At 35.4% G+C, this 25,569-nt stretch overlaps 1 protein-coding gene across 9 annotated transcripts in view; it reads right to left on the bottom strand.

The window, feature by feature from the left end:
• Positions 1-25,569, bottom strand: part of GRIA4 (glutamate ionotropic receptor AMPA type subunit 4) — a 357,595-nt gene that overhangs the window by 82,573 nt on the left and 249,453 nt on the right. For all 9 annotated transcript variants that reach the window (XM_076002474.1, XM_012748745.2, XM_012748747.3 and 6 more), the window contains 2 exons: positions 24,269-24,453; positions 7,919-7,972 (listed from right to left, as the gene is read on the bottom strand). In XM_076002474.1, coding sequence (XP_075858589.1) covers positions 7,919-7,972; positions 24,269-24,453 — 239 coding nt within the window. The remainder of the gene's footprint in view (positions 1-7,918; positions 7,973-24,268; positions 24,454-25,569) is intronic.

Here is a 25,569-nt window from a genome sequence, read left to right as displayed (position 1 = left end):
CTTGTTTTCTCTTCGTATTTAGCACAGTTCTTTTGAAAATTTGAATAACCTTCAATTTCACTGAGGGGACTAAGGAAAATTGTTTTGTCTATTCTGTTGGTGGAAGCAAAATGCATACAAGTAACCCTGCAGTTACAGTAGAAACCAGTGAAGACTTGGGGCGGCCCATCCTGAATGCACCTTAGCCATGCTTTTGGAAACTAACTAACTAACTTCCTTCCTTCCTTCCTTCCTTCCTTCCTTCCTTCCTTCCTTCCTTCCTTCCTTCCTTCCTTCCTTCCTTCCTTCCTTCCTTTCTTCCTTCCTTCCTTCCTCCCTTCCTCCCTCCCTCCTTCCTTCCTTCCTTCCCTCCCTCTCTTTTTCTCTCTCTTTTCCTTCCTTTTCCTCTCTCCACTCCCTTTTCCTCCTCTTCATTTATATTGTTATAATGAAGGAGATTGTCTTCCTAGCTAACATCTGTGCATTGCCATTTGGCTATCTAAGAAAAAATAGACCAATCTATTGGCAATTGAGCAAAATTGCTGTCAAGAGACCCAGGTATATGAACTAGTAATTAATAAGGATGCTGAGTTTATTGTGTGCCAGGCACCATGCTAAGCACATCACACAGATTATCTATCTAGTTCATTTCTCACAACAAGACTATGAGATAGATCCTATTATTAGCCTTTTCTTACAGATAGGAAAGCTGAGGCTCACTGGGATCAAGCAAAACTATTCAAGGCCATGCAGCAAATATATGGTACAGCCAAGATTCCAGCCAGACAAGTCGTCTCCTGAGTTTGTCTTTTTCACCTTAGGCTCTTGCATATTCTTATGAAAAGACCTGTGTTTTTAATTTTATTAATTATCATAGTGTCTGTAGGAAGGGCAAAGTGACACACTGTACAAGAAAAGGCCCAGGTTTTGAATCCCATCTCTGTTACTTTCTAACCTTAGGTTTCCCACATGCAAAATGAGAATGATAATGCTAAAGTATCTAGCACATTTGGTTTGAATTAAGTAAATGATCACTATTATTAATTAAGTCACTCAACAAATATTTATTTCATGCCCATTATGTGCCAGCTAATTTGACAGCTCATCAGTAACTTTCTCATTTCATTGATGAAGAAACTAGACACCAGAAAGCAAATCTATGCTTCTTAAATGGGAAAAACACTGTCCATCAATCTCTAGCTAGTAAAATGTCAGTTGAACATTTGTTTGCTTCTACCAGACTAGAGGGCAGACCCACAGGCAGCCAAATAATTCCAATGTTTTCTAAAAGCCACAGTAATTCAACTATTGCATTAGCTGCTAATTGATGACATTATTATTTTCTTTCAGCCATGAATGAAATAGAAGGTCTGCCAAGCCTTCTTTCATAGTGTTATCCACAGCTGCAAGATAAACAGGCAAATCCGCAGCCTTCAGAAAAATAATCTGATGCAAAGTCTAGTTGATAAATAACGGTCCACATTTCCCTGATTCCATCCTGCTGAAGGTAAAGGAGAAAATTGTCATGTCTGATTATAAATCCCCTTTTCAGTTGTGATTTGAATGAATGGTGTATGGCTCAGTTAATTTCAGCTATGTCTGAGTACAGGCACTATTTTTCCTTTCATACATTTTCTTATGATTTTATAGAGAGAATTGATAGGATCTAGATTGTGAAGCAGTTTTCTTAGAAACAGTTACTTTGGTGGCCATTTATATTTCAGTTTTTATCCAAAGAATATCATGGACTGATAGTTCTAGGGCAACATTGTAATAAAATTGATTACTTCACAGTCAGGGGGAGATCAGTGGTTAAGTATCTAAGTAACTAATGTTCCTGAGGGTAGATGGGGACGAAATGAAGGGAAAGGCTTTCTACTTGTGAAACTCGCCTACTATGTTGCTTGGATTTCACAATAGTTAATGACCCCTTTCCAGATCAACTTCCAACTTGGTTTTCCTTTTAATTTCCATTTGCAGTTCATACATTCTCTGGGGAAAAAGGAAATGTTTTAAATTGTAGGTGTCAGATATCCTGGTAACTATTTATGTAAATTAATGTCTATCACATCATTTATGTTTAATAGATGCTCATTCTTTAAGTTTTATCTAATTCAGAAAATATTTCTACTGTGTTTTGCATTTCAGGTCCTTAGGTTGACTAAATCATATCAAGATAGGCCTGGTGCAATTAACAGAAGTAACATCAAATAGCATGGGGAGAATCTATTGTGTTGATTTTTCCATTCTATTGAATGGTAAATATCTTAGTTTGTTAAGAAATTGACTTAAAGTATGCACTTTTCTTTTTTTTTGACACAGAGTCTCACTCTGTCACCCTGGGTATAATGCATTGGCATCATCATAGCTCACTGCAAACGCAAACTCCTGGGCTGAAGTGATCCTACTGCCTCAGCCTCCTGAGTAGCTGGGACTACAGGTACACGCCACAAAGCCCAGCTAATTTTTCTATTTTTAGTGGACACTAGGTCTCACTCTTGCTTAGGCTGGTCTCAAACTTCTGAGCTCAAGCAGTCCTCCCGCTTTGGCCTCCCAGAGTGCTAGGGTTACAGGTATGAGCCACTGTGCCTGGCCAAGTATGCATTTTTGATACACATGTAGATAGATGGTAGAGCCAGACATGCTCAATGCAGAAAAGTTGATAAACAGAGGAAGCACAAAGGAAAAAGTAAAACAATTTTACCAAGTTGATGGAATCTTAACTAGCATCATTACACTTGAATAAAAACTACAAATTTTGGGAATCATGTCCAGTCTCCACTCTGAAACTAACGTAAATGTAGACAAGTTACTGTGGGGGCGCCTCGATGGCCCTTCGGCGGCGTCTCAGTGGCACAACAAGAAAGGTATTTCCCCCCCCTTCGTGTGAAGTAGGGTGAGGCAATTAGCGAACAGCACACATCTGTTTATACTCATACCTCCAGTTATCTCTTGGGTTGTGAAGAAAGGCAAAAGGGAGGTGGGATGCACAGGGATCGCGCAGAATTCAAAGAAAATTAATCACTTCAAAGGTCAGCTCATGGCCATCGCGTAATTAGTTTGTGCCTTGCTAGGGCCCTTTGGGGGGGGGATAAAAGGCACCCCGCAATTCAGGTCGGGGTCCTTGCCTGTAAAAGCGGCCACTGCGCTGGCACTCTAGGGCCTAGACCCTGGCTAGCCAGAAAATAAAGCTCCTCTTGAGTGATTGCATCCTTGGTGTCTTTGTTCGTCTCCCTGGCGGGGTGCAGGAAGCCGGTCCCTAACAGTTACTTTGCTCTTTATATCATAAATTCTATATCTTCTGAATAAGGTGTGAATGCAGTGTGTGTGTATGTGTGGTGTGGTATAGGTAAGGAACAAATTCAATTCTTTTTAAATTATATATCCTGAACATTTTAAAATTTTATACTTCTTTATGATAGAGCCAGATGTTTTCCTAGATATAAACTGAATCTATCTTAAAAAATTAAAAATATAAATGGGAAAACGATTCTAAGAATATGTCTTGCATGAGGAACAAATGACACCAGCTCCTGGTTGCTATTAGTAACCATATTTAAATGATCTGACTGCTGGAGGACGAATGAATATGAACATAGAACAACATGTGTCTAAGGCTAGATCTCCTTAAGGGTAGTGTGAGAAATACTTAAATGAATGGGCACTTGGTGGCATTATTGCTACTTACAACTAGTTTATTCTTTGCAACCAGACAGGCCAGATCTTCAAACCTGTCTTTGTGATTTAATATCTGTGTGATCTTGGGTAAATTATGCTGAGCCTCATTTTCCAATGTATAAAATAAGCATCTATCTTTAAGGCCAAATTAAAAAAAAATTATGGTAACAAAACAAATATAATGACATAAGCTGGGTGCTAGAGGATAAGCAGAAGTTCAACAGATAAAGAGTAAGCATATGGACCATTGTATATGGTAAAAAAAAATAAATAAATAAATAAAGAGAGAGAGAGAGACATTGTTCCAGACCTCAATGAACTTGCAGTGTGCTAATGTCATATTTGCAGCTGTGCCATAGGATGTTGGATAGAATCTGCTACAGAGGAGGTGTAAAATAATAATTTGATGAATGAAAAAAAAATGAATGAATTTTATGCTATTGGTACACAGGGTGGTTTGTGAACCCAGAAGAGGGACTACCAGAGTGGATATTTAGGGGCAGCTTTCTGGAAGAAATGACAGTGACTACTGGTTAGGATTGGATGGGGTAAATGCCTCCTTGCTGAGATGACAGCTTAAGCTAAACCTGTGAAGAGGAAAGTAACATTAGGTGTCTGGGAATTAGTTCGGTTTGCAGAAGGGACATATGAGTGAAGTAGGAAAGAAATTCTGGAGTTAAGTAGGGGTAAAATCTTAAAGGGCTTTGCACATCAAGTTCAGTGGTGTAAATACTTAGCCTAAAGGATTTAAGTAGACTAGTGCTTGGGTTTTGAATGCTTACTCTGCTAGAAGGTGATAAAACTGGGGCAATGATTCAGAGCTGGGACAGTATGTCATTTTGAGAGAAATGCAAGTTCTGTAGAGAAGTGAGACAAGAATTAGGTAGAGCTGGAAAACCCACAAAGAATCTGATCATGAAGGGTCTGATGTCTTTTACTATATTTGGAGCCTGGAGCCAAATAAAAAATTTAAGCAGGGAAATGGTATAATGGTACTTATCTCCAAAAAATAACTAGCAGCAAAGTGAAAAAAAATATCTGGAATAGAAAAAGTCTACAGGCAAAGTAGGGAAGCAATTTTCTTCTTAAATTCCTAAAAGACACACTACAATGAACCAATGGACAGATGAAGTTTTCCTGCCTCTAAGTCTCCTGGAAATTTCTAGAAGGGAGCTTAATCTATTGAGAGAAGCCATATGCTTTCACCAGTACTGCTGATGATGTGTTTGTCTAAATGAAAAATATATGTACCCACATACAATGCACATGTAGGACTTAGAAAAGAAAAAGAGATTTTAGCAATCTTCTATTTCTTGTAAGTTTTATTCATACTTGATGTGAAATTGTTAATGAGAGTGGTAGTGATAATTACAGAAAAATTTCGAGAATCAGAGAGGGATATGCCCATTCATTCAGATATCAGGCGTAGCTCGTGCTATTCAGATGAGTTAATAACTCCCTGTTGAACCCTGGCTGAGGGTAGAGTATTAAGGGAGAGGATTCTCACTTCTCTTGGTCTGGTTGGAGGGAAGATGCCAACACATTGCAATAGCTTCAAAGGCTAAGAAGATCAGTGGGACATGGAAAACATCAATCTATTCCCATTTCATCAGGATAGAATGATGCATGGGATGGAATGGTAGTTAATTGAAAAAGGTAAGTTCAACTTACAGATAATGACAAGACTATTTTAAATAATGCCAAATAGTTTTCACAACCTATTTTTGTCTTTACTCATAAACAAATTGAGCATTATTTTATTTAAATACATGGATTCTTCCTTCTGCATTTCAGCCAAAGAAAGAATTTAGTGACCATCAGGAAGCCACTATCTCTGTAACATTCCTTACTTTGTTTCTTGGTTTAGAGAATTATCCTTTTAGAAGAATCTAAGGAGTACCTGCATTTAAACTCAGCTTCTCCAGGGAGATAACCTTGTTTAAATAAGGGAGTTCCTTGACTTTTACAAAAACACATGCTTATAAATTCATGATACAATTGAATGCATCACCTATTGATGTCTGCTTAGCTTCGTTCTTCTCTTTTTGGTAAATATGGGTTGGACTTCATACCTTCTGCTTTGGTTTTCAAGATTGTGTCTATAGAATATTTTAAATCAGGAATATTTATAGCCACCCAGTAACCAGTAAGAATTGCTATTTCAAAAATCAGTTTTTACAAATGCCATTGATTCAGCCTTAAGTAGCAGTTTCTTGTTTATTGTAAATTGTAATCATAAATTATAAATGGAACTTTTCTTAATTTAATTTTAGACTATTTATTGCCAGTATATAGAAATATAATAGATTTTTATATATTGACCTCGCATTGTGTTACCCTGCTGAACTCATTAGTTCTACAATTTTTTTTGATTCTGTAGGACTTTTTATATATAAAATATTATTCTTTCTCAATCTGGATGCCTTTTATTTATTTTTCTTGCCTGATTGCCCCTGCTAGAACCTTCAGTATAAGGTTCAATAGAAGTGGTGAGAGAGGACAGCCTTGTCTTTTTCATGATGTTAGGGGAAAATCATTCAGTCTTTTAACATTAAGTACAATGTTAATGTAACTTTTCATTTTGATTCTAGATTGACTTCACAGTTGGGAATCCTATGCACATAGTTCTCAAGAAATAGTTGCTGATTGGCTCAATGAAACAAAAACCACTCTGGTGTTATAAGTAACAGTTCTTTAGGGATAAATGAATATGTCAACAAAATCCATATTAATACACTATATTATAATGCAGAGACATGCAAGTCACTGGCCTAATCATGTGTAACAAAGATATCAACTACATATGATTTTTAGTGAACATGATGGTTCTATTTTCTACTACAGGTAAAATGTTTTTCCATTTCCTATGTTCATACTTTAGATAACATATATGCTGCTATCTACTAGGGCTATTTATGACAGGCTATGATACCCATTAGGGTGTTATAAATATTAATTCTTTCCATTTTGTATTTGTTTATTTATTTTAGTTGCCAATGTCAGAAATTCATTTCTGGAATGATAGTTTATATATAACATATTGATTTCCCCCCCTTGGATTCTATTGTTTGTAAGGGTAAATGTCAAAACCTTATATTTGATATAAAAATAATTAATTATAATCTCATTGTACAATGAAATTGTAAATACAGACATCCCATAATCATAAGGTCTTTTTTATAGTGATTAACACCAGAATATATTTGCTTTAGATTTATATTTTTATAAAAACATTTATATCAAAACACCCACACTACGCCTTCTAAAAGCAATGGAAAAGACAAAAATTTTCCAGATAATCCATTAAGTTGCAAAATTATACTTTATCTAAAAAACACAATACAATAATGGTTCACAATATATTGCTGTATCTTATATCTCAGTTTCACAGTGAAACCTAGGTCACTAAAGACTGAAAATTCCTATCTCAAAGTGTGGTGGTCCACTTGCCACGTGGAAAGAGTGGACAGATCTGAACCTCTTTTGCATCCTTTAGCTCCTTTCCTGCTTCAAGCACAAGATATTCATCAAATAAATGTGTGGTGGGAATAGACAGAAAAAGGAGATAACATTCTTAACTTCTCTAGGATAAACCACTTTGGGGACCAAGCTCTTAGGGCAGATGGTACTCTAATAAAGCAAGAGAGGGTGACCCTCCCCAGAGCCAGTGTCTGCCCTACACTGCAAGGTTAACAAGAGACATTTAGTGAGCCTTGCCGAGAAATGTAAAAGGACTTGTCTCAAGCCTTTAAGGATTTCATAAAAATGCATTTATCTTGTTTGTTCACCATTGGTATATAATTGACATAATTTAAAAATAAATTTGGATTACTCCCATTCAAAAAATTTGGTTATATAGCCATTATATACTATTATTCTTAAAACTGGAAAACATAGGTCATCAGTTTAGATCATTCTTGTAACATCCAAGTATTGCCAATGTTTATCCATAAAGTAGCATTTATCATTTAGACAGAGAAGAAAGACATTATTTAACTTGACAAGTGATATCATAGCAAAGTAACTACTGTAATTAGTTTTAAAGGTCTCTTTGGCAGATAACAAGCCAATCTGCACAAAAATGTATTGAATTCTACATTAGAAATATAATGATCATTGTAATAAAATAACCTATGTGTTATAAAAGCTTAGTAAGTAATGTAGACTAACCATTTATTGAAGCATTATTTTAAGGTACAGCTAAAATAATCTAGAATACTTGAGCAATTCTTATGAAAAGTAGAAAATAAAGAGTTCTTACCAAGTTCGCAATGATATAATGGTAACCTTTAACATGCTTTCCAACACTTACAATCTGTGAAGACATAAGCAAATGAGAGAAAATCAATTTAACTTTACTGAAAGATTATTTATTTAAAAAAATATTAACTATTCTAGCATAATTCAATGAGGAATCATGATGGAAAATGATATAGTTTTCCTTATCAAAATCATACATTCTTATTAGAAGAATTTTATAAGCCATGCTTAAAATAAGTGGTAAAAATATCACTTTTATTCAGTCATACTCTATAAATAATCAAGTTATTTCATTACATCTTATTTAGAAAATTAATGTTATAATCTCCTCAAAGAGAATGACAACGCTATGACTCAACAAACAATTTACACACATTTCTCCAGAGAATACATTAACATAGAAACTGATAATGATTTTGGTCCAAAGAATTTAGATGTTTTTAATTTGTTGATAATTTATAGAAATGCAAGAGAGACTGTTAGGTGTCTTCAAAAGGTAAGAATTATCATCCATAAGTAGATTGGATAGTTGTCCTGAGCAGCAAGGTTTTTTTCTAAGGCACAATCTTTGTTTTTAGGTACCGCTTATACCAGAGAATATTCAGTTAATCTCATCTGCATATGGATATGGGACTATTTTATTATAATAACAAGAATAAGGAAAAAAACAACATCAAGAAGCTTTTCTCTCTGTTAGATCCATTTTTTTCTGAGAACGTTTTTAGGAATGTTAGGACATTAAAAACTCAAAAAATTTAAGAAAAGGAAATACCAGGGATTTTTAAAAAGTACAATTTTATTTCTGCATAAGAGATTAAAACTCCTATTCTATGAAAAACTGAAAATTCCTTCAATAAGGGAAAATCTAATTGTGGTAACTAACGAGCAGCTTTGTAACCTCATTGGTGTCTTTAAGGGTAACAATGCGATCCACGATTTTCATATACTTTCACTATCAAAGACAAAAATTAAATTGTTTTTAGCATTTTAATATCCTTTAAAAACACTTCTTTGTAATTGAGTGACTTATGTATGAAATACAAGAAAACTCTTTTAAAAGCAAAACATATGAATTGTGCCTGAAAGCAGAGTTTTTTATGCATGGCTATTTGTGATATAAAATTCATGCTTTTCTCATCCTTTCCTTTTGGTTACATCTAGGACCTTTTTTTTTTTTTTTTGACTTTAAATTTCTGTAGTTTTAGTACAGTTAGTTTAGGTTTCTACTTTTTAATTAATTTTTGTTTATATCATTCAGGATTTGTACTTCCTGACCATGAGGACCCATTGCTCTTCAACAATTCTGGGAAACTCTCAAGCAAGCCAGTATCCCTTAAAATATCCCACCAAAGATGTTTTGTGTTTGCTTTTAATAGATATTGCAATGTTAGTATCACTGGCTGGGGCCACTTTTATGATATTTCTCAGCTTCTAGATTCCCAGACCACAGTGTGTAGTGTGAATTGAAAATACAATCTGTCTTAAGAACAGGGCTGTGATGACAAATTCTCAGGGATGATATTCCCCTCACTACACTAAGCCAAGGCCAAGACAGAAAACACTTAGTTGATTCCCTAATCTGTGTAGGTGACAATTTTTTTTTTTTTTTTTTTACTATACTCTGCTATTGGGCTGTTGCCTTTCATTGGTCTGGGTTTGTATGGCATCTGAGGTCTAATTTATTGCCTTTATTGAACCCAAACCGCCTGTTCTTGGGTGCACATTAAACCCCCAATTGGGCTACCCAACCTGGCAACTTCCTTCATCACGACAGCCTGTCATTCTTGGCCCCTGAAGATTTTCTTTACTTTCTTGGAAGTTTTGCTATGTATTTGTACCATTTTACAGAACATTTGGGATTATAAAGAAAGTTCAGGAAAGAAACAACTTAATTAGTCATCATGTTGGGTAATCCAGACCTGAGTGATTTAACAGGGGCTGAACAGGCTGGAGCCAATTATTCTCTGGGAATCTCAGGTACAGCTTGTGCAAAAGGCAGTGATCAGGTGACACTCAATGGTTGGTACTCAGCCTGGAGACCACATACCCTATTTATTGAGTCTACTACAGATTCCTGCTATTTGGCCCCAGCAGGGATTGTTGCCACTCAGCAACCCATCATTTATCTCTTACTGATTCACTATAACCTTGTTTGGTGTGGCTATTTAAGCCTGTTAGCACTCTCTCTAAGCCCCCATACTCACCCCACCTCTTCTTTCTTAACACCTTCAGCTTGTGATTTCTGTGTGACTACAGTCAAAACCCCATGCCAGTTTTATAAAAGATTCATTGTAAGGTGCAAATACTTGTAAATGTTAAAAAGATGTGGAACCAGTGAAAATGCTGCACTGGGTATGTCTCCATACATTGATCACTGTCAGTTCTAGATTGTGTAGCAAAGAATTGTAATAAATTAAAACCTATACAATACATTTTCAAAGGGTGAGGGATGGAAAAACCACAAGGAACTGAAAGGGAAAAAACCTGGCACAAAAGATCTTGCAGAGCTCATTGTGCACCAACATTCTGGGGACCAGGGACCTTAGGTAGCAGGGATCTGGAGATTTATTTGCTTGGTGGGTGACACTAGAGAGATCACCATCTTTGCTGAGCCAGATCCCTGCTTGGAAGAAGCAAACATCCTGCTCAAACTGCCCTGAAGGTCTCAGTGCCTTTGAACAGTAGAAAATTCACCTACCACCCCAACCTGGGGTGGCCATGGTATAAAGCCAGCTCTTGGTCCCTCTGCCAAGCATCCACCACTAGGTGGAAATTTCTTTGTGAAAAAATCCAATTTACACTCCATAGAATAGCGTCCTGTAAATAGTGTTGTTTGTTTAAGCAATTTTTAAATAATTATGCACAACTGATAATGTCATGGTTTTTGTTTTACATGGCTTTCATCATCTCAATGAAAGTGAAGAATATTTATGTTAAAACATAAATTTGAGTGACTTGACTTTGGATGTAGACCAAATTTTGTGTCTCTGTATTTGATGTTATTCTTTTATAAATAGGGAAAAGAACAGTTTGAGATGATGTGAATATAAAATAGCACTGCCTTCATAAAAGTGTGATTGGCCGAGTTGTCATGGAAAAACAATGCCTACAGTGAGGACTTGCTTAAAAAATTAATTATGGTGTTTCATAAAGACAGAAAAATGTACAGGCAGAGAATCTGCATCTTTTATATTTTTAAAAGAAACAGAGAATGTAACTAGGCAAAGACTAATGATCAAATGTCTGCTTAGAGTTCTGTAGAATAGGTTAGGAAGGATAAACAAGTTACATTGATCGTATACTCTCAAAGGAGCTCATCCTTACAAGAATAAAATACTTAGGAGAAGTGACTAATTGATTCCTTTAATTACTTTTTCTTATTTGTTTTTTAAGAAACAAACAGTTGTTTGGGAATATCCATGGTCTTGGTCAAATAATTAAGTTATAAAATCAGGCCTATGCATATTAATAAGGTAAAAGCCAGGTGCAAAGACTGAAATTGTTTTATTAAAAGAGTATGGCCAAACTAATCTTTATGAATGCAACTTCTAAATCTTTATTCATTGATTGAAGTTCAAGAAAAATGAATCCAGGATACTTTTCCATCTTGATTCCACTTTTCAATTCAATTTAGTTCAACAAATGTCAATGGAGTGCTTCCCACCTACAAGATTAAGGCCAGGAGATTCAAGGATTATAAAGATAAGTGAGTCAGTACTGCTGTTACAAGGGTGTTTATTATCTCATATGGGGAAGAGACTCAGACAGAAACGACTGAAAAACAGAACAGAATAAGGGGAGTGAACTGTGTTTCAAGGAGAAGTGGTATCAATTGCTTGGGAAAACATGGCAGATTTTAAGAATTAATAAACACTAAGTAAATATTGATTGAGTGGATGAATAAAGAAGTTAATGAGGACATAAGTGTCACAAACACTAGTATATTAAGGTCCATTTGAGACTTGTAAGTGAATAAAAGTTTGGCCTTCAATCTACAATCAGATTTTATGTTAATTCTTTATGTACCAATAGTTTTTAAAGTACTCAGCGATCTTTCTGCTGCTGCATATTACCTCAAATTATTACTACAAAGTTGCAATCGTTCTATTGAATACTATCTTCTAGCTAAAGACATGTAATGACACACTAGAGTGTGAATGGTTTTGGTTTCTCTTTTTTTTTTTTTTTTTTTTTTTTGAGACAGAGTCTCGCTTTGTTGCCCAGGCTAGAGTGAGTGCCATGGCGTCAGCCTAGCTCGAGTGATCCTTCTGCCTCAGCCTCCCGGGTAGCTGGGACTACAGGCATGCGCCACCATGCCCGGCTAATTTTTTATATATATATCAGTTGGCCAATTAATTTCTTTCTATTTATAGTAGAGACGGGGTCTCGCTCTTGCTCAGGCTGGTTTTGAACTCCTGACCTTGAGCAATCCGCCCGCCTCGGCCTCCCAAGAGCTAGGATTACAGGCGTGAGCCACAGCGCCCGGCCTGGTTTCTCTTTTAATTTATAAGTCAGCTGGAAATTTCTCTCCCAGTTGTTGTCATGTTCCAGAGAATTCAGTGACATGGAAAAAACTGTCACGGTACGTGGTGCTTGGGCCATGATGCTGGTCAATGTTGGACAACTTACTGTGTCATCTGAGGGCAGTCACTCTCACTAATCCTCTTTTTCCATAGGAATTCCAAATGTCTCTTGAACATTGATTTTCAAAATGCTTCAAAATGTTTTATTGCAGATAAAAAACAAAAGTTTGTGTTTTACTTCAGTTCCATCAAAAGAAAAATATAAGGCAGGGACTTTTGTACACAAGCTTCAGACTTTATCAATGCTACAACCTTGTAAAATAACAATAGTACTTTAGTAACAAGGGTGATGTATAAAAAGAGTGAGAAAAATAAAGCACTCCAGACCAAGAGGAACTAAGGCTATTTAGTGCAAGAAGGGATTTAGAAGGAGGGTAGAGAATATAAGTTCTCATTAGAAATTTTAAGAGACAGGGATACATACATTTTCACAAGCATATTTGTGTGTGGATCTGTGTGTGCAGGTGCATGTGTACGTGTATTGTGTGTGGGTGCATGCATTTTTAATTTTCTTCTCTACTTGTAGATATCAGAGATTATAAAAGTGTCTAATTAGGAAGCACTCTTTTGGAGAAAGGGGAGGGAAAGAGAGTTGCCTATAAAGGGAATGGCTGCCTTTCAAAGCAGTGATCTCTCTCTCACTGGGGGTTTCTAGCAAAGAATGACTGACTTCAGGTAAAACATAAAAATAAATAGATAAAAATAAAAAAATAAATATATTTTGCCACTGACACGCACACCTTAAAATGGTAACGATAGTAAATTATATATGTATATTTTACCTTAATAAAAATAGAAAAATAGATATTGGGGAAGGGTCCTTCTTTGGGCTGTGTCTATGTCTCTATGGTCAGTCACTGTAATAATAGACACTATGGATATCCCGCTTGTGCCTTTGTCCTTGTCATCTCCATGCATACTCAGTCGCCTTCCTACTGCCAGCACCTGAATTTCCTTACCTCGGGGTTTTCTCTGGTCTCTAGAGCACACTTTGCCCTTGGAGAGGGAAGAGGTCAGAAGTACCAGGGCATTAATGCCCTCCTTCCCAGCAGCCTACAGAACAATGACTGGCAGAAGTTGTTACATACATATTCCAACTCCCTTCCCCACAAGTGGGATGATTCCTACGTGTATATTCCACACTAGTTCCCTCCTGTTGTTAGTTACACTCACTCCAAATGCAATTAAACGCCTGTCACTCTGATGGTAATTTGCTTGACAAATGCATTTTTTATTGACTACATTTCTTCACTTCCCTTCTTGTCTATCCTTCACCTCCCAAACTGTCTGCACACAAATCCTGTTCTTAAGGTCAGCTTCTGGAGGAAATTAAACTATGGCAGTCTCCAAGTAAAAAAGTCACCAGTCTGGTAGTGGAATCGATAATGTATAAAAATGCTTACTTTTGTTGGCTAACTGTCCCAAGCTTTTCACCTCTGCAGTGTCACACATCTATGTTATATCTGAGCCCCCAGTCTCTATAATCAAGAACTCAAGTTGTATAAAACACTATACTTTTATCTGGATATCCAAGATTGGGGGAAAAGGTTTATTCTCTTACATAGGTAAATAGGAATGATTCAGTGTCTTTACGTAATAAATTCTTGATACTCCTAACACATGATTTCCTCCTTCATACTACCTTATGTTTCTTATGGATATCCATTTTTAGTACTGGTTTGTTATGGCTCCTTCCTTTGACTTTATTGCAAATATTAAAGGAAAGTATTCTTCAGTTTTATCCTTTTGGGTCACAGATTTCAGATCACTTTATATATACCTCCCCCCAACTTTACTGATTAGCAAATTGAGGGCCCTACGAGAGATATGGTTTCAATAGGGTCCTACTACTATGGAGTGTAAAGGAAGTGCTGGCATTCAGCTTTGTAATTCCTGCTCCTTTGTTCCTTCTGTGCCACCCTTTCAGCCCATCATGTGACTGCCAGTGGCTGTCAAAAAGCACATTGTAGAGCAAGTCCTTCTCTCTGCCTATCACAGAGGTTCTAAAATGCTACATCCACGAGGCTTGAAGAATAGGATTCTCATCATGTTAATTACATGACATATCTTACAGAGCTTGATTTTGGTTTAATAGCATTTTAATTTAGTGACTTAAAATATTTGCAGAGAGGAGCAAAAGATTCTATGGCATTTGTGATTATGGATTTGAAGCACATAGGATATAGCTTGAAAGGACCAGTTGGAAGCAGGCTCCTTTCAAATTAAAGAGACATTTTGTAAGAAACAATATACAAATAATTCTAATAAGAAATAGGTGGGGGGCAATTCTTTGCTTTTATAAATGAACATATTAAATAAAAACAGTCATTCAGTGATGAAGCTGGGACTCCAGCCGGGTCTTTTGACTACAATTTCCATCCTCCTCTCACTACACTCTGCTCCCTTCTTTTGACAATTGAGATTCAGAAAAATGACTTATTTTTGGCCAATATTAATACATCTTTCATAAAAAGAAAATAAATTAAGCAGATACTTGTGAGAATGACATTTTCTATCACATTAGATATTGATAAATAACAAACTTATTTATGAGGAAAAAAACAGGTTTCTCATAATGAAATGAAGGCACAATTTCATTTTCTTGCAAATAAATCTCCTGTATGAACATATTGCTTATATGAATAACAGCATATACATAAAGTGTTCCTAATTCTATTTTGCATGAGACTGGGACAGGGACACACAGATGGAGAACTACCAGGTAAATTTTAATGAATCTAAATTTGGGTTTGTAATTTTTCATATACTCATGATAAAGCTAATTAGCAGAAAAACCTTAAATAGCTTGGATTTAGTTTTGTATAGCTGGTACTTTACCAAGTAAATATTTAGAATGACAGTTCAAATACATATCTTAAATTTAATCCGACCCAATCCAATAGTAAATCCTATTTATGTGTGACAAGCTCAAAGTAATCAATTAAAGATTAAAATATGCACAATATAGTTCAGGATTAAATACATTTTATGATGTACTCTTTGAAAATGGGAATTCCATGAATATTTCATTTCCTGAGATTTCCCTTACTGGACATATTACCAATGAGTAAATACCTGTTCTTGGATTATAAAGCAAACTTGGGATCAATGGTGATGGGAATGAAAGTTATTTTCAAATGTCACACACTGTCACGTTTCAAAAAGATATATAATTATGAAGGAATATTTGCTGAATTTTAAGGTCAAATGTGCTCAAGATGCAACCCAATTGTACAAACATGGAGTGTATAAGCTTTTTGTGAAGACGTTGTTCATGCGATGCATGACTTCTAAGATCTAGTCAACCTGAGGAATCTCTGATTCTGTGATTCTCCAAGTGTAGAGGACTGTGTCAGTCACCGGCTGTGGGAGGCTTGTGCTAACATATCGTGTTTTCCACTCTGGCTCCTTGCTTTTATATTCCTTTTCTTTATCATATTTGAAATGTTATCATCTGAAAGTTCCTTCCTCTCTCATTTTTCTTAATTTGAGATTTTCCTTATTTTCTTGGATGCATACTAGGCAAATAAAATGTAAAGATGTAGCTGCAAAAAAAAAGTTTTATGGGCAATTTTGCAAGGAACACTAGATTAAATAAGGTGTAAGAGGTTTCTTTGCTATAGGAATTTTTAGAGACTTTATTATGCTAATGTATAGTGAAATCTAAAGAGCTAGAGTATGCAATTCTGTAGAACAGTTTTAAAAGGTTGTTTAAGGACATTCTTCCTAGAGCACTACCTTTCACTTACCTTCTTCCTTCACTTTCACATACATTTCAGATTTATGCTGCTTTGGCATAAACATAAATGTTGCCTTAGTAGCATTTTCTTATTTCCCTTCAGTGTTGATTATCTTTATCCACAGCAATCACTCAACTAGATTATATAATACATTCCACTCATAATTTTGGGAATAGCATGTCCCTCACTATTTAATAACTTCAGCTAATAATAACTTTTTGGTCATAGGTTTTAAAATTTGTGTTTGTTAATTACATTCAACATATGAAATTGTGATTAATTAAATATGAAAGACACATGACCCCAGAGTTATTATCTTTCCTTTTATTTTAGCGGAATATTTACTTTGCATATGAGCTCAAGAAAACCTACATCTGTAGGGAAATAGTGTCCAATTTTGTGGTTAATCTTAAGTGGAGGATTAGGAATGAATGTGTTCTGTAACCTTTCCGACTGAATCAAAGAGATTAAAAAGATGCATCACTTCATTTGCTGGCATGTAGTACACTTTATTACTGAACTGTTTAATATAAATTATGTATAATTTCTAAAAGTGTAGTTATATTTATGATGTTTACAAGAATCAGAAAAGTGTCCTCAAAGGTACTGTTGAATGTTTCACTTCCTTTTGGTTAATCTTGTTGCCTATTAAACATATGAAGAATAGATGCAAAATTTTACTGAAATAAATTATGAAGTTATCCTCTCTTTTTTACTTAATCTTTTTAAATTTATCTCCCTCATACTTCATAAAAGGTATTCAGAAATTATTCTAATAAGTTTTTTTGCATCATCAACTAAAACAAATTTAGTTGAACCTAAACTAATCCTAGAATTCACAATTCTTCCAAGACAAAAGCACTTGCATTCTGACAATCATATTTTCCTTCTTCCTTGAAAGAATTTATGTCCTTTGCTTGTTTTCCTTTTCCTTTTATTTTTCCTTTATAAGAAAATGAGGTACAGCTGCAACCATGGTAACAGTTGCTAGGTAACAATTAGACACCCCTTCCTAACCCCACCAATTCCATTTGCACCAGTCTGACTGAGATCTGTAAAGGTGTTTCTGTTTCCCATGAAAACAGCAGTTTTAGTGCAACATAATGGGAACTGCACATTCAAATAAATTCTGCTAAAACTAATATTAAAGAAGTAAAATTCATCTTCTTAGCATAACCTCATGTCTTTTGAGTTTCTTCTTGCTTTGTAGTAGATCCTGACTGAGCAAAGCTCGATATGCAAAAGGACCTTTATAATGAAGCAAAGGCAGCAATCTCTGCCAGTACTGCAGTGCGGGGAAATTGCTGATACGATTTCTTTGCTGTAGTAATTTCTTTGGGTGCCTGATTTGTTCCTGTTATATCTCACTCATTATTACTTTAATATATGGAAATGGAACTCAAGTGCTTTTTTTCAGCCTATTTAACAAACTCTAGAAAAATGTAGGTTTCTCCTAATCTTTGGTAAGTGAGATTCTGGACAAGAAAGCTTCCCAGGTAATTGAAGACTTATCTTTGGGAACTTCTAAATGCTACTGGGCACTCTTCCCTTAAACACATACAAGAGATATCTACTGCCTGTGTCTTCAAGTGAGGCTCATTTAGATTTTCATTTATTCAGCAATTATTTCTTGAGCTCCTTACCAAGTCACTAGGGGATATACTGGTAAATGATAAGTATAAACTCTGCCCTGTTGGAGATAAGATTTTCATAGGAAAGATTACAACTAAACTGGTATAATATAAGTAATCCACACTTCTGCTACCTCCAACCTTTATCTTTGACGACTGCTCCATTCCAGTTTATACCTTTGCCCATACCCAACCTTGGTCACATACAACCAATCTCCACCTTCTGAGCATTTTCATACCTCCTTGCCTTTGCAGTTCCTTCTGTCTTGGAATACCCTTAACCCTTTTCTCCAGCTGGGAAAATCCAATGCATTTTTTATTTAATGTCTGTTTTCTTTGTGAAACATTCCTGACTACCTTGATTGTACTTAGGCTCCTCATCTTCTGGGTTCTTGATGCATTTTGTAATATTTCTGTTTCTGAAGCCATCAGATTATCTTATAATGATTTATTCATGTTTTTGAGTTTCTGGCTTGAGCATAAGCATTCTTAGTGTAGGGACCATGATTTGCTCATCTGCAGTCCCTGGAACAATGTCTGGCACATAAATGTTGAATGAAGTGTCAACATGAAGTGTCAAGTGCAGAGCTGTCCTGCCTACTGTTTTTGGCTCATCCCTATTGTCAGATGTATGCTGCTTAATCCTTCTACAGATGATTCAAATAATCAGATCTATTATCTCCACTTCTCAGATACCCTTTGAGGGACACAACCTCCCTATAACTGTAGCTGGCTTTCCTCTTCTGTGTTTCTTTTGGTTATATATATATATATATATATATAGGCTTTGGTGTGAAATATAGACCTCATGGCCATTAGCCAGTAACTAAAATGTTCCTTTCCTTTTAGGTAATGACTCAACCAGTCGTGGGATATAGAGTCAAGATCTTTAAGTCTTTGGCTCCTTTTAATGCTTTAGTCAATGCCAGAGATATTTTGGGAGTGTGGGTGAACCTGGTAGAGTTCCAGGTTCTGGTACAATTCCTAATGTTTCAGAATTATGAACATTTATAAACACAGACTCTAGATAAATAGGCTTTATATTTTAAACAGTGTTGCCATGCATTTGACAATTTGCCAAAAATCCTGTCTGGGACCTGACATCTCACTTAGGTGGTATCAGGCATGGAAGGTAGCCTTGGGCTTAGAATGATATAACTGGGACTATGTCCACATTTCACCTCTTATGTGCAAAGGGCCACATTTATGTCTGTGAGAAATTTTCCTCTCTTTCTAATTGATCTTGCCCTGAGATAGAATTATTGACTTCCTCTGGTGATGCAATAAGGCTCTCAGAGGTCAATCATAGCTTTTAGGCTTTTTTTTGATTGATTTGCAAACAGTACGGCAAGGTCACTGGTTTTGCCAATTATCTGAGATTCGCATTGTGTCTAATGGTATACTGAATTTCCCTTTCATATAATGAAAGTGGCAATGTTGCTGAAAGGGGTGCCAATTAAATCTGAGGTATGTGATAAAGAGGTAGTTTGAGATATCTGTGAGCCAATTGTAGAGCCATTTTTCTCCATCTTTTTGTAAAATATCTGTTTCATACTGGAAGGTCAGTCCTTACTATCTTCTCCTGAAAAACACTTGGATAGACTCCTTAAATATATCCATGGTGTGCCCTAGGGTCAATATACAGTCCTCTATCTCATGCCTTTGATATCATCATCTATTTAATAAGAACTGGCATTAATAGCAAAATCCCTGAGGCAGTGTGAGATCCTTGATAACTTTCTATGTATTGTATTTCTAAAAGAAATAATATATTTTAGTGGGATTTCAGGAAACCCTTTTGGCTTAGTTAACTGGATAAGAGTTACTACCTACAATAGAAAATGTATCTCTTATACTTAGTACTTTATCTTCAGCAAAGCACAGTGCCTGACTACACACACACACACACACACACACACACACACACACACACACAGACACATGTAGTGGACATGCAACAAATATTTGTAGAACGAATAAAATATTCAGGAAAGATAACCTGACTGAAGTTTTACTTTGTGTTTCTTTTCAAGGTATACCCCATGTGTAAAATTATATATTGCTTCAGGATCAAGCACAATATCAGAGAGACTTCACTAGAAATACAATTATCGACTTTTAGAGTGATCAGGGTCTTTCAAGATCATCTCAGCCCAATTCCACTTATTTAAAGTGAGGAGGAGAAGAATCTATAAAAATAAATATAATTTAAAAGCTTTTGGAACTCCCAGAATGCTTTAAGGCTTCCAAGAGGTATGACTGTGATCTGAGTCACCTGTGATTACAAATTCTGTTTCTCAGATTACAGAATAACTTGCTCTTTCATTTTTCTTGTTTTATACAATGACTAGAAAGAGCTAAATGACATTAGGGACAAAACCCTCCTGCTTTCTTAATTAATGACCCTTGTTATAAATTGATTTCCCCTTTATTATCCTGCTTTGCTTAGACCAGATGATAGAAAACCCATGACAATTAGATTCTGTAAAAAAAAAAAAAGTTAAATGTGCACTTCCCAAACAGAAACCCTGCTTATAACCAACCAAACTGCTATAACTATGTGCCAGCCTGTATGAATAATGCTACAATCCTGTTAAACAATCCTTTGTCTCTGCCTATATAAATGAAACCTTAACTTCCCTACACTGGAATGCTGACTCCATTCCTTTAGAGTTAGTGCTTCTGGGTTGGTCATCCTCAGACTTTTTGCTTGAATAAACTCTCTTTAAATTAGATTCTGACCCTTTCTACTAAGGTGACAAATCACAGGTGAGAAGGGATCCCATTTACTTTTTAAAAATAAACAATTGAAGATTTCTTATCCATCTTTCAGATAGTGAAAACACACTTTTTTTTTTGGAACCATCACAATTTTGGGGCTGTAAATCAACTGACCAAAAAATGAGATAGAAGACAGTACGAGCTACCCCACTGCCCACTGCAATACCTCTGTTCCAAAGGACCAGAGTTGGGTGCTCATGAAAGGAAGGTTTCACTAATAATAGGAACACACAAATCTAGGTGCAGGAGCCTTGGATTCTTCTATGGTGAACTAAAGTGAGTGAGCAACCACCAGCTTTAAGTGCTATTTTGCCCAAATAATTCTTGAGGCCAGAAAAAGAGTTAAGATCAGGTTTGTTGTTGCTTTTCTTCTACTAGGTTAAACACGTGAATCAAAGTCTCAACATTTAATTGGTAACATATTAAGTAGAGTACTTAGGGACTCTGCAAGTAATCAAGTTCAGAATGTAACATTAATGAATGTGTGTGAAAATAAAATAGTATATAATAGGTTCTCACCATAAACCCCTTATTTTGGTATGAAATAGTTTGCTTGATTGCAGCTATATTAAGCTATTATAAGCTGTTCTACAAAATAATTGATGTATTTTTACAGGAAGAAAATTAGATGAGAGGAATAAAGCTAGTGTCTAGAATAGAATTTATAATATCTTCCAGTCAAATTAATAAAATTACTTTAAGGAAAAATACTCTCTCTATCAATAATCACCAGTTCAGCATCACTTAAAAATACTTTTGGTTTTAAGTTTCTTTTTAAAGTTATTTTTCTGCAGATGAGCAGACCAAATCATCCACTGGCTTTAGACAACCAAAAACACAATCACTATAAACAAAATAACAATAAATCTAACTTTGTTAGATTTGTAGTTTTGTTATGTTTCTATTGCCTTAAATGACTCAGTGGGTGGTATTTACATAAATTCTTTCATTATTTTTATGGTGTAATTTAGGGTGGAAAAACTGAAGCATCTTAAAAACTACATTTTCAAATATTTGATCTGAAGCTCACGTTTTGAAAGATTTTCATGAGTATATGGCTACCTACTATTTTAAATAGCAACACATTTATAAGAACTAATTAACTCGTGGAATAAAAATAATTTGAAAAACATACACAGAAGATGAAATGCTTCTCTAGCTACAGTTGTCCGTTAGCATATTTTGAGAGAATATTGTGTGAGCTATTTCCATCATGTTTTTGCAAATTGATACAAATTAAAATGTCAACGAAGTAATTATTGACAGCATGCAACTGTAATATGAAGTGTATCCATCCTTCTAGATATTACTAATGCATCTCATTACCTTCATTGTATCAATCTCACTATCTACTGGAAGAAACTCACTTTTTCAAAGGCATTTTTCTAATCAAGATTATTTGGCATTTTACTTTTTTCCTTTTAAAAAACACTTCAGTTTATTCTCTGAAATTGTTTTCTATTGTTATTTTAATTCAAGAGAGAAGTTTTGAAATACAGGTGTATTGAGGTCCATGTACAAATTCCTGATAAAGTTTGGATTAGCTCTTGTGTTTGGTTGAGTCAAGTAAAACCAAGAAAACACTAAAAGTGATTTTGCCTAGAGCTACACGAATTAAAATATGAATTGTATCAATTAAAAAATTACATTTAGGATTTTAAAAAGCAGCTTTTCTTGGGGGGGATTTTATAGGACAATTAAAAGCTCATTATTTTCTCACAATACAGTAGAATTTGTTACAATTTATGAGATTTATACCCAAGATGCATTTTAAAGGGACAGAGGTCTATTACTATTCTCATTATTGTTTTGCAGCCATGATAGGAAAGGAACCTTTTAAAATTCAGAAGAATTGGAAAGGTAGACACTTAAGTTTTCTAATTTCTTTAAAGTGACAAAAAAAAAAAAAAGAAAGATGTTCTGCTGTTCTTTTAGCAAAAGCTCATTCAAGGCTTATTCGGAGTTTATCCAAAACACCTGGGTGTGCTGATTTTCTTCTTAGAAACCAGCTAAGCCTCTGAAATGGGTCAGTGTGCTTTAGGCACTCAATTGCCTCCTCTAGACATGGTCTTTTAAGCACAGGTGCTAAGTGGAGGGTCTGTCTGAGCCTTACTCACTCTCTGACAGGAACTTGGCAATCCAGGCAGTTCTTAGAATTGGCTGCTCTGAGGGATTCATCATGAGTTGTTTACAAAGCGTCAGTTGTTCAGGTCAAACAACCCAAACTCTCAATACAGGGGCAGGGGTGGAAGGGACTGGAATGGTAGTTAAAGGTGAAGTGACTGCACTGCTTCAGAAAGTAAGACAAAAAGTTTTTTCTTGGATTCCATGAATGCCCATTAATAATTTCATATATCTTGAGTAGCTACAATCTTAACGATTTTTTTGGACTCCCTCAGGAATAAACATAGTGATGTTTAGGCTTATAATTAGCATTTCCTAAAATAACATATGCATATTTCTTCAGTTAAGTGTTTTTGCTTTTCCTTCTACAGAGGCATAATAGGAACTAACTACCCTGTCATTTCTTCTTATAGTATAGTCTGGCTTCACTGGACTTTAGACATACATTTTTTTTACTTTTAACTTTTACCAATGCTAATATAGTTGAAGAAAGAAATTTAAGACATCTAGTTTAGTGCTTTTAGATATTAAGGAGGAATCTCTGAAATCTATTTTGATTTTGATTTTTATAATTGAGTACTAAAGTTATTCTTATAAACCAACCTCCAAATTAGTAAGTTTACTACTACAAATCACATCATGTAATTATGCAAACTATATGCAACAAACTAACCAACAAAAAAAGTCGTGTTACTCTATTGTCTAGCCAACCTAACATACTGTATTATAGATAAGTATAAGCAAGCATTTCTAAAACCACTAGATGGCATTCATTCACTGTAATTTTGGCCAAACGGCCTTCGAAAGCTTTATCGTGATATGCAGGGTCAGGGGGAAGGCAAATGTTATTCATTATTTGATGATATTTTCCTATCATTTAGCACAATGACAAAGCTCAGTTTTATCTTTTTCTGGGTGCTTTAAATCAAATCAACAAATATTTGTCAAAAGCTTTATTCAAGGGTTCTTCCTTTTTGAGGAGAGTTGAAAACCATCTTCACTATGGTGGTAATGTATTTACTTACAATATCTAGCAGAAAATACGTGCTATGTACGATATATCGCTTAATTTTATTTCATTGCTTTACTAATTTATGTAGGTATTTCTTATGTAGCTACTTCTCTAAAGGTTACAAAAAGGCATACTTGCTTAAAAATGTTTCTAATATTTTTGCTGGCATGAATCTTCAAAATTAATGTTTTTGAGCTGTAGGCGAAGAGCTCTTGAAGATTCGTAAAGGAGTCTTCTACTGTCTTAAGAATGTGTGAGAAATAGTCTCCTAAGTACACTGAGACCTAACAACCAAAATGGTCTTTGATATTAATAAAAGATTGCAATTTGGTTCTAGAGAAAAATCATGGAATGAAAACTCCCAAACCTCAAACTCCCAGCAAAAAGATTGGAAGAAGTTACTAACAGGAACAAATCAATCAAAGGTCAACTTTATTTTTGTTGGAGGTCTAGGTTAATAATATAAAATCTAAGACTTACCTGTTCTAATATGTTTTGAAGTCTCTCTATTTCACAGTCTATCACAAATTTCTTCTCTTGTCTTCTATCAAGTTCTTCTAGAAGTTGCCTATAGCTGACATCATTAAAATTTTCCACACATATAGCGCTGACATGCCAACCATTTTGTCCTGCTTTTTCCATAATAGCTTGGAGTATCGAATATCCTATTGGGGGAAAAAAAGAGTTACTGAAAATATGCTTTTACTCCCCTTTAATGACTTATGCAGGCACTGAGCCTACATCAACATTTTTATGTTCCAAAATATACACTGAATGCTCAGAAACTTAAAAATCTGAGTAGCTATTTCCGCATCATTTGTTCTTGCTTTCTTTACTCAGGGCAACAAAATCTCTTAAAATATTGATTCAATGAAGTAGCAATACCATACTTTGTGTAAGCTCTCAAAATCTCTCTTTATTTACTGGAGAATATTGTGTTGCTCTTTCTAGACACATTTTTGATGAAATAAACCAAAGACCAAATCCAATACCACCTGTAGTCAATAACAATTTCATAAACACTTTTTGTTATTTTACTCACTAGACAGAACTCATTTGGCACAACTGTTTTGACTCTCCTCTTGAGCAAAGTAGTAACTACATTTTTGGTTCAACTACAGAAGCAAAGATGTAAAGGTAACAGTATAATAGTACTTATTGTGGGCCCATTATTGTCGGTGCCTCATGTGGTGATGTGGACAGATGTATATTGAGTGGCATTATTTAACTCTTCCTCTCTTAGCAGGGGAATGGTATAGATTGGGGGTGAGATGAATGATTACTAAGTGACACACTGGTCTCTCATAATTTGGTAGAGGAGAAAGACATTCAAATAAACAAATGCAACTTAGTTTTACAAAGGGTAATAATGATAGCAGTACTCAAGGTAAAGTATTGGCCCCAAAGAGGACTTGTTAAATCTACCTGAATGGAACAAGGAAAAATATCCTAGAAGAGAAACAACTTGAATTGAGTTGTGCAGGTTGAGAAAGAGCGTGCAAGATTGCTGGAGGGGGGAGTGTTTATTAGAAGACAGTCTGTTTATTAGGTGAGAGAATAGGAGGGATGGTTCCCAGCCTATTCTTGATCTAAGTCTCTCTGCATCTGGAAGGAAGCCACCTGGTCCAAGCATCTGGGTTAAGGAAGGAGCTATGTGATAATCCCAGCACTTGGGGTATATCTTCATGCCAACACTGTCTTGAAATCTTCCTACTTTCTCCACTTCTGAGTTTTGAATTGTAATGTGAGAGAAGAAAAGAAAAAGATTCTTTGACTCTATA

This window comes from Microcebus murinus, chromosome 4, assembly GCF_040939455.1.
Source record: "Microcebus murinus isolate Inina chromosome 4, M.murinus_Inina_mat1.0, whole genome shotgun sequence".
Lineage (NCBI taxonomy): Eukaryota > Metazoa > Chordata > Mammalia > Primates > Cheirogaleidae > Microcebus > Microcebus murinus.
This window is presented reverse-complemented; position numbering and strand designations above follow the sequence as displayed.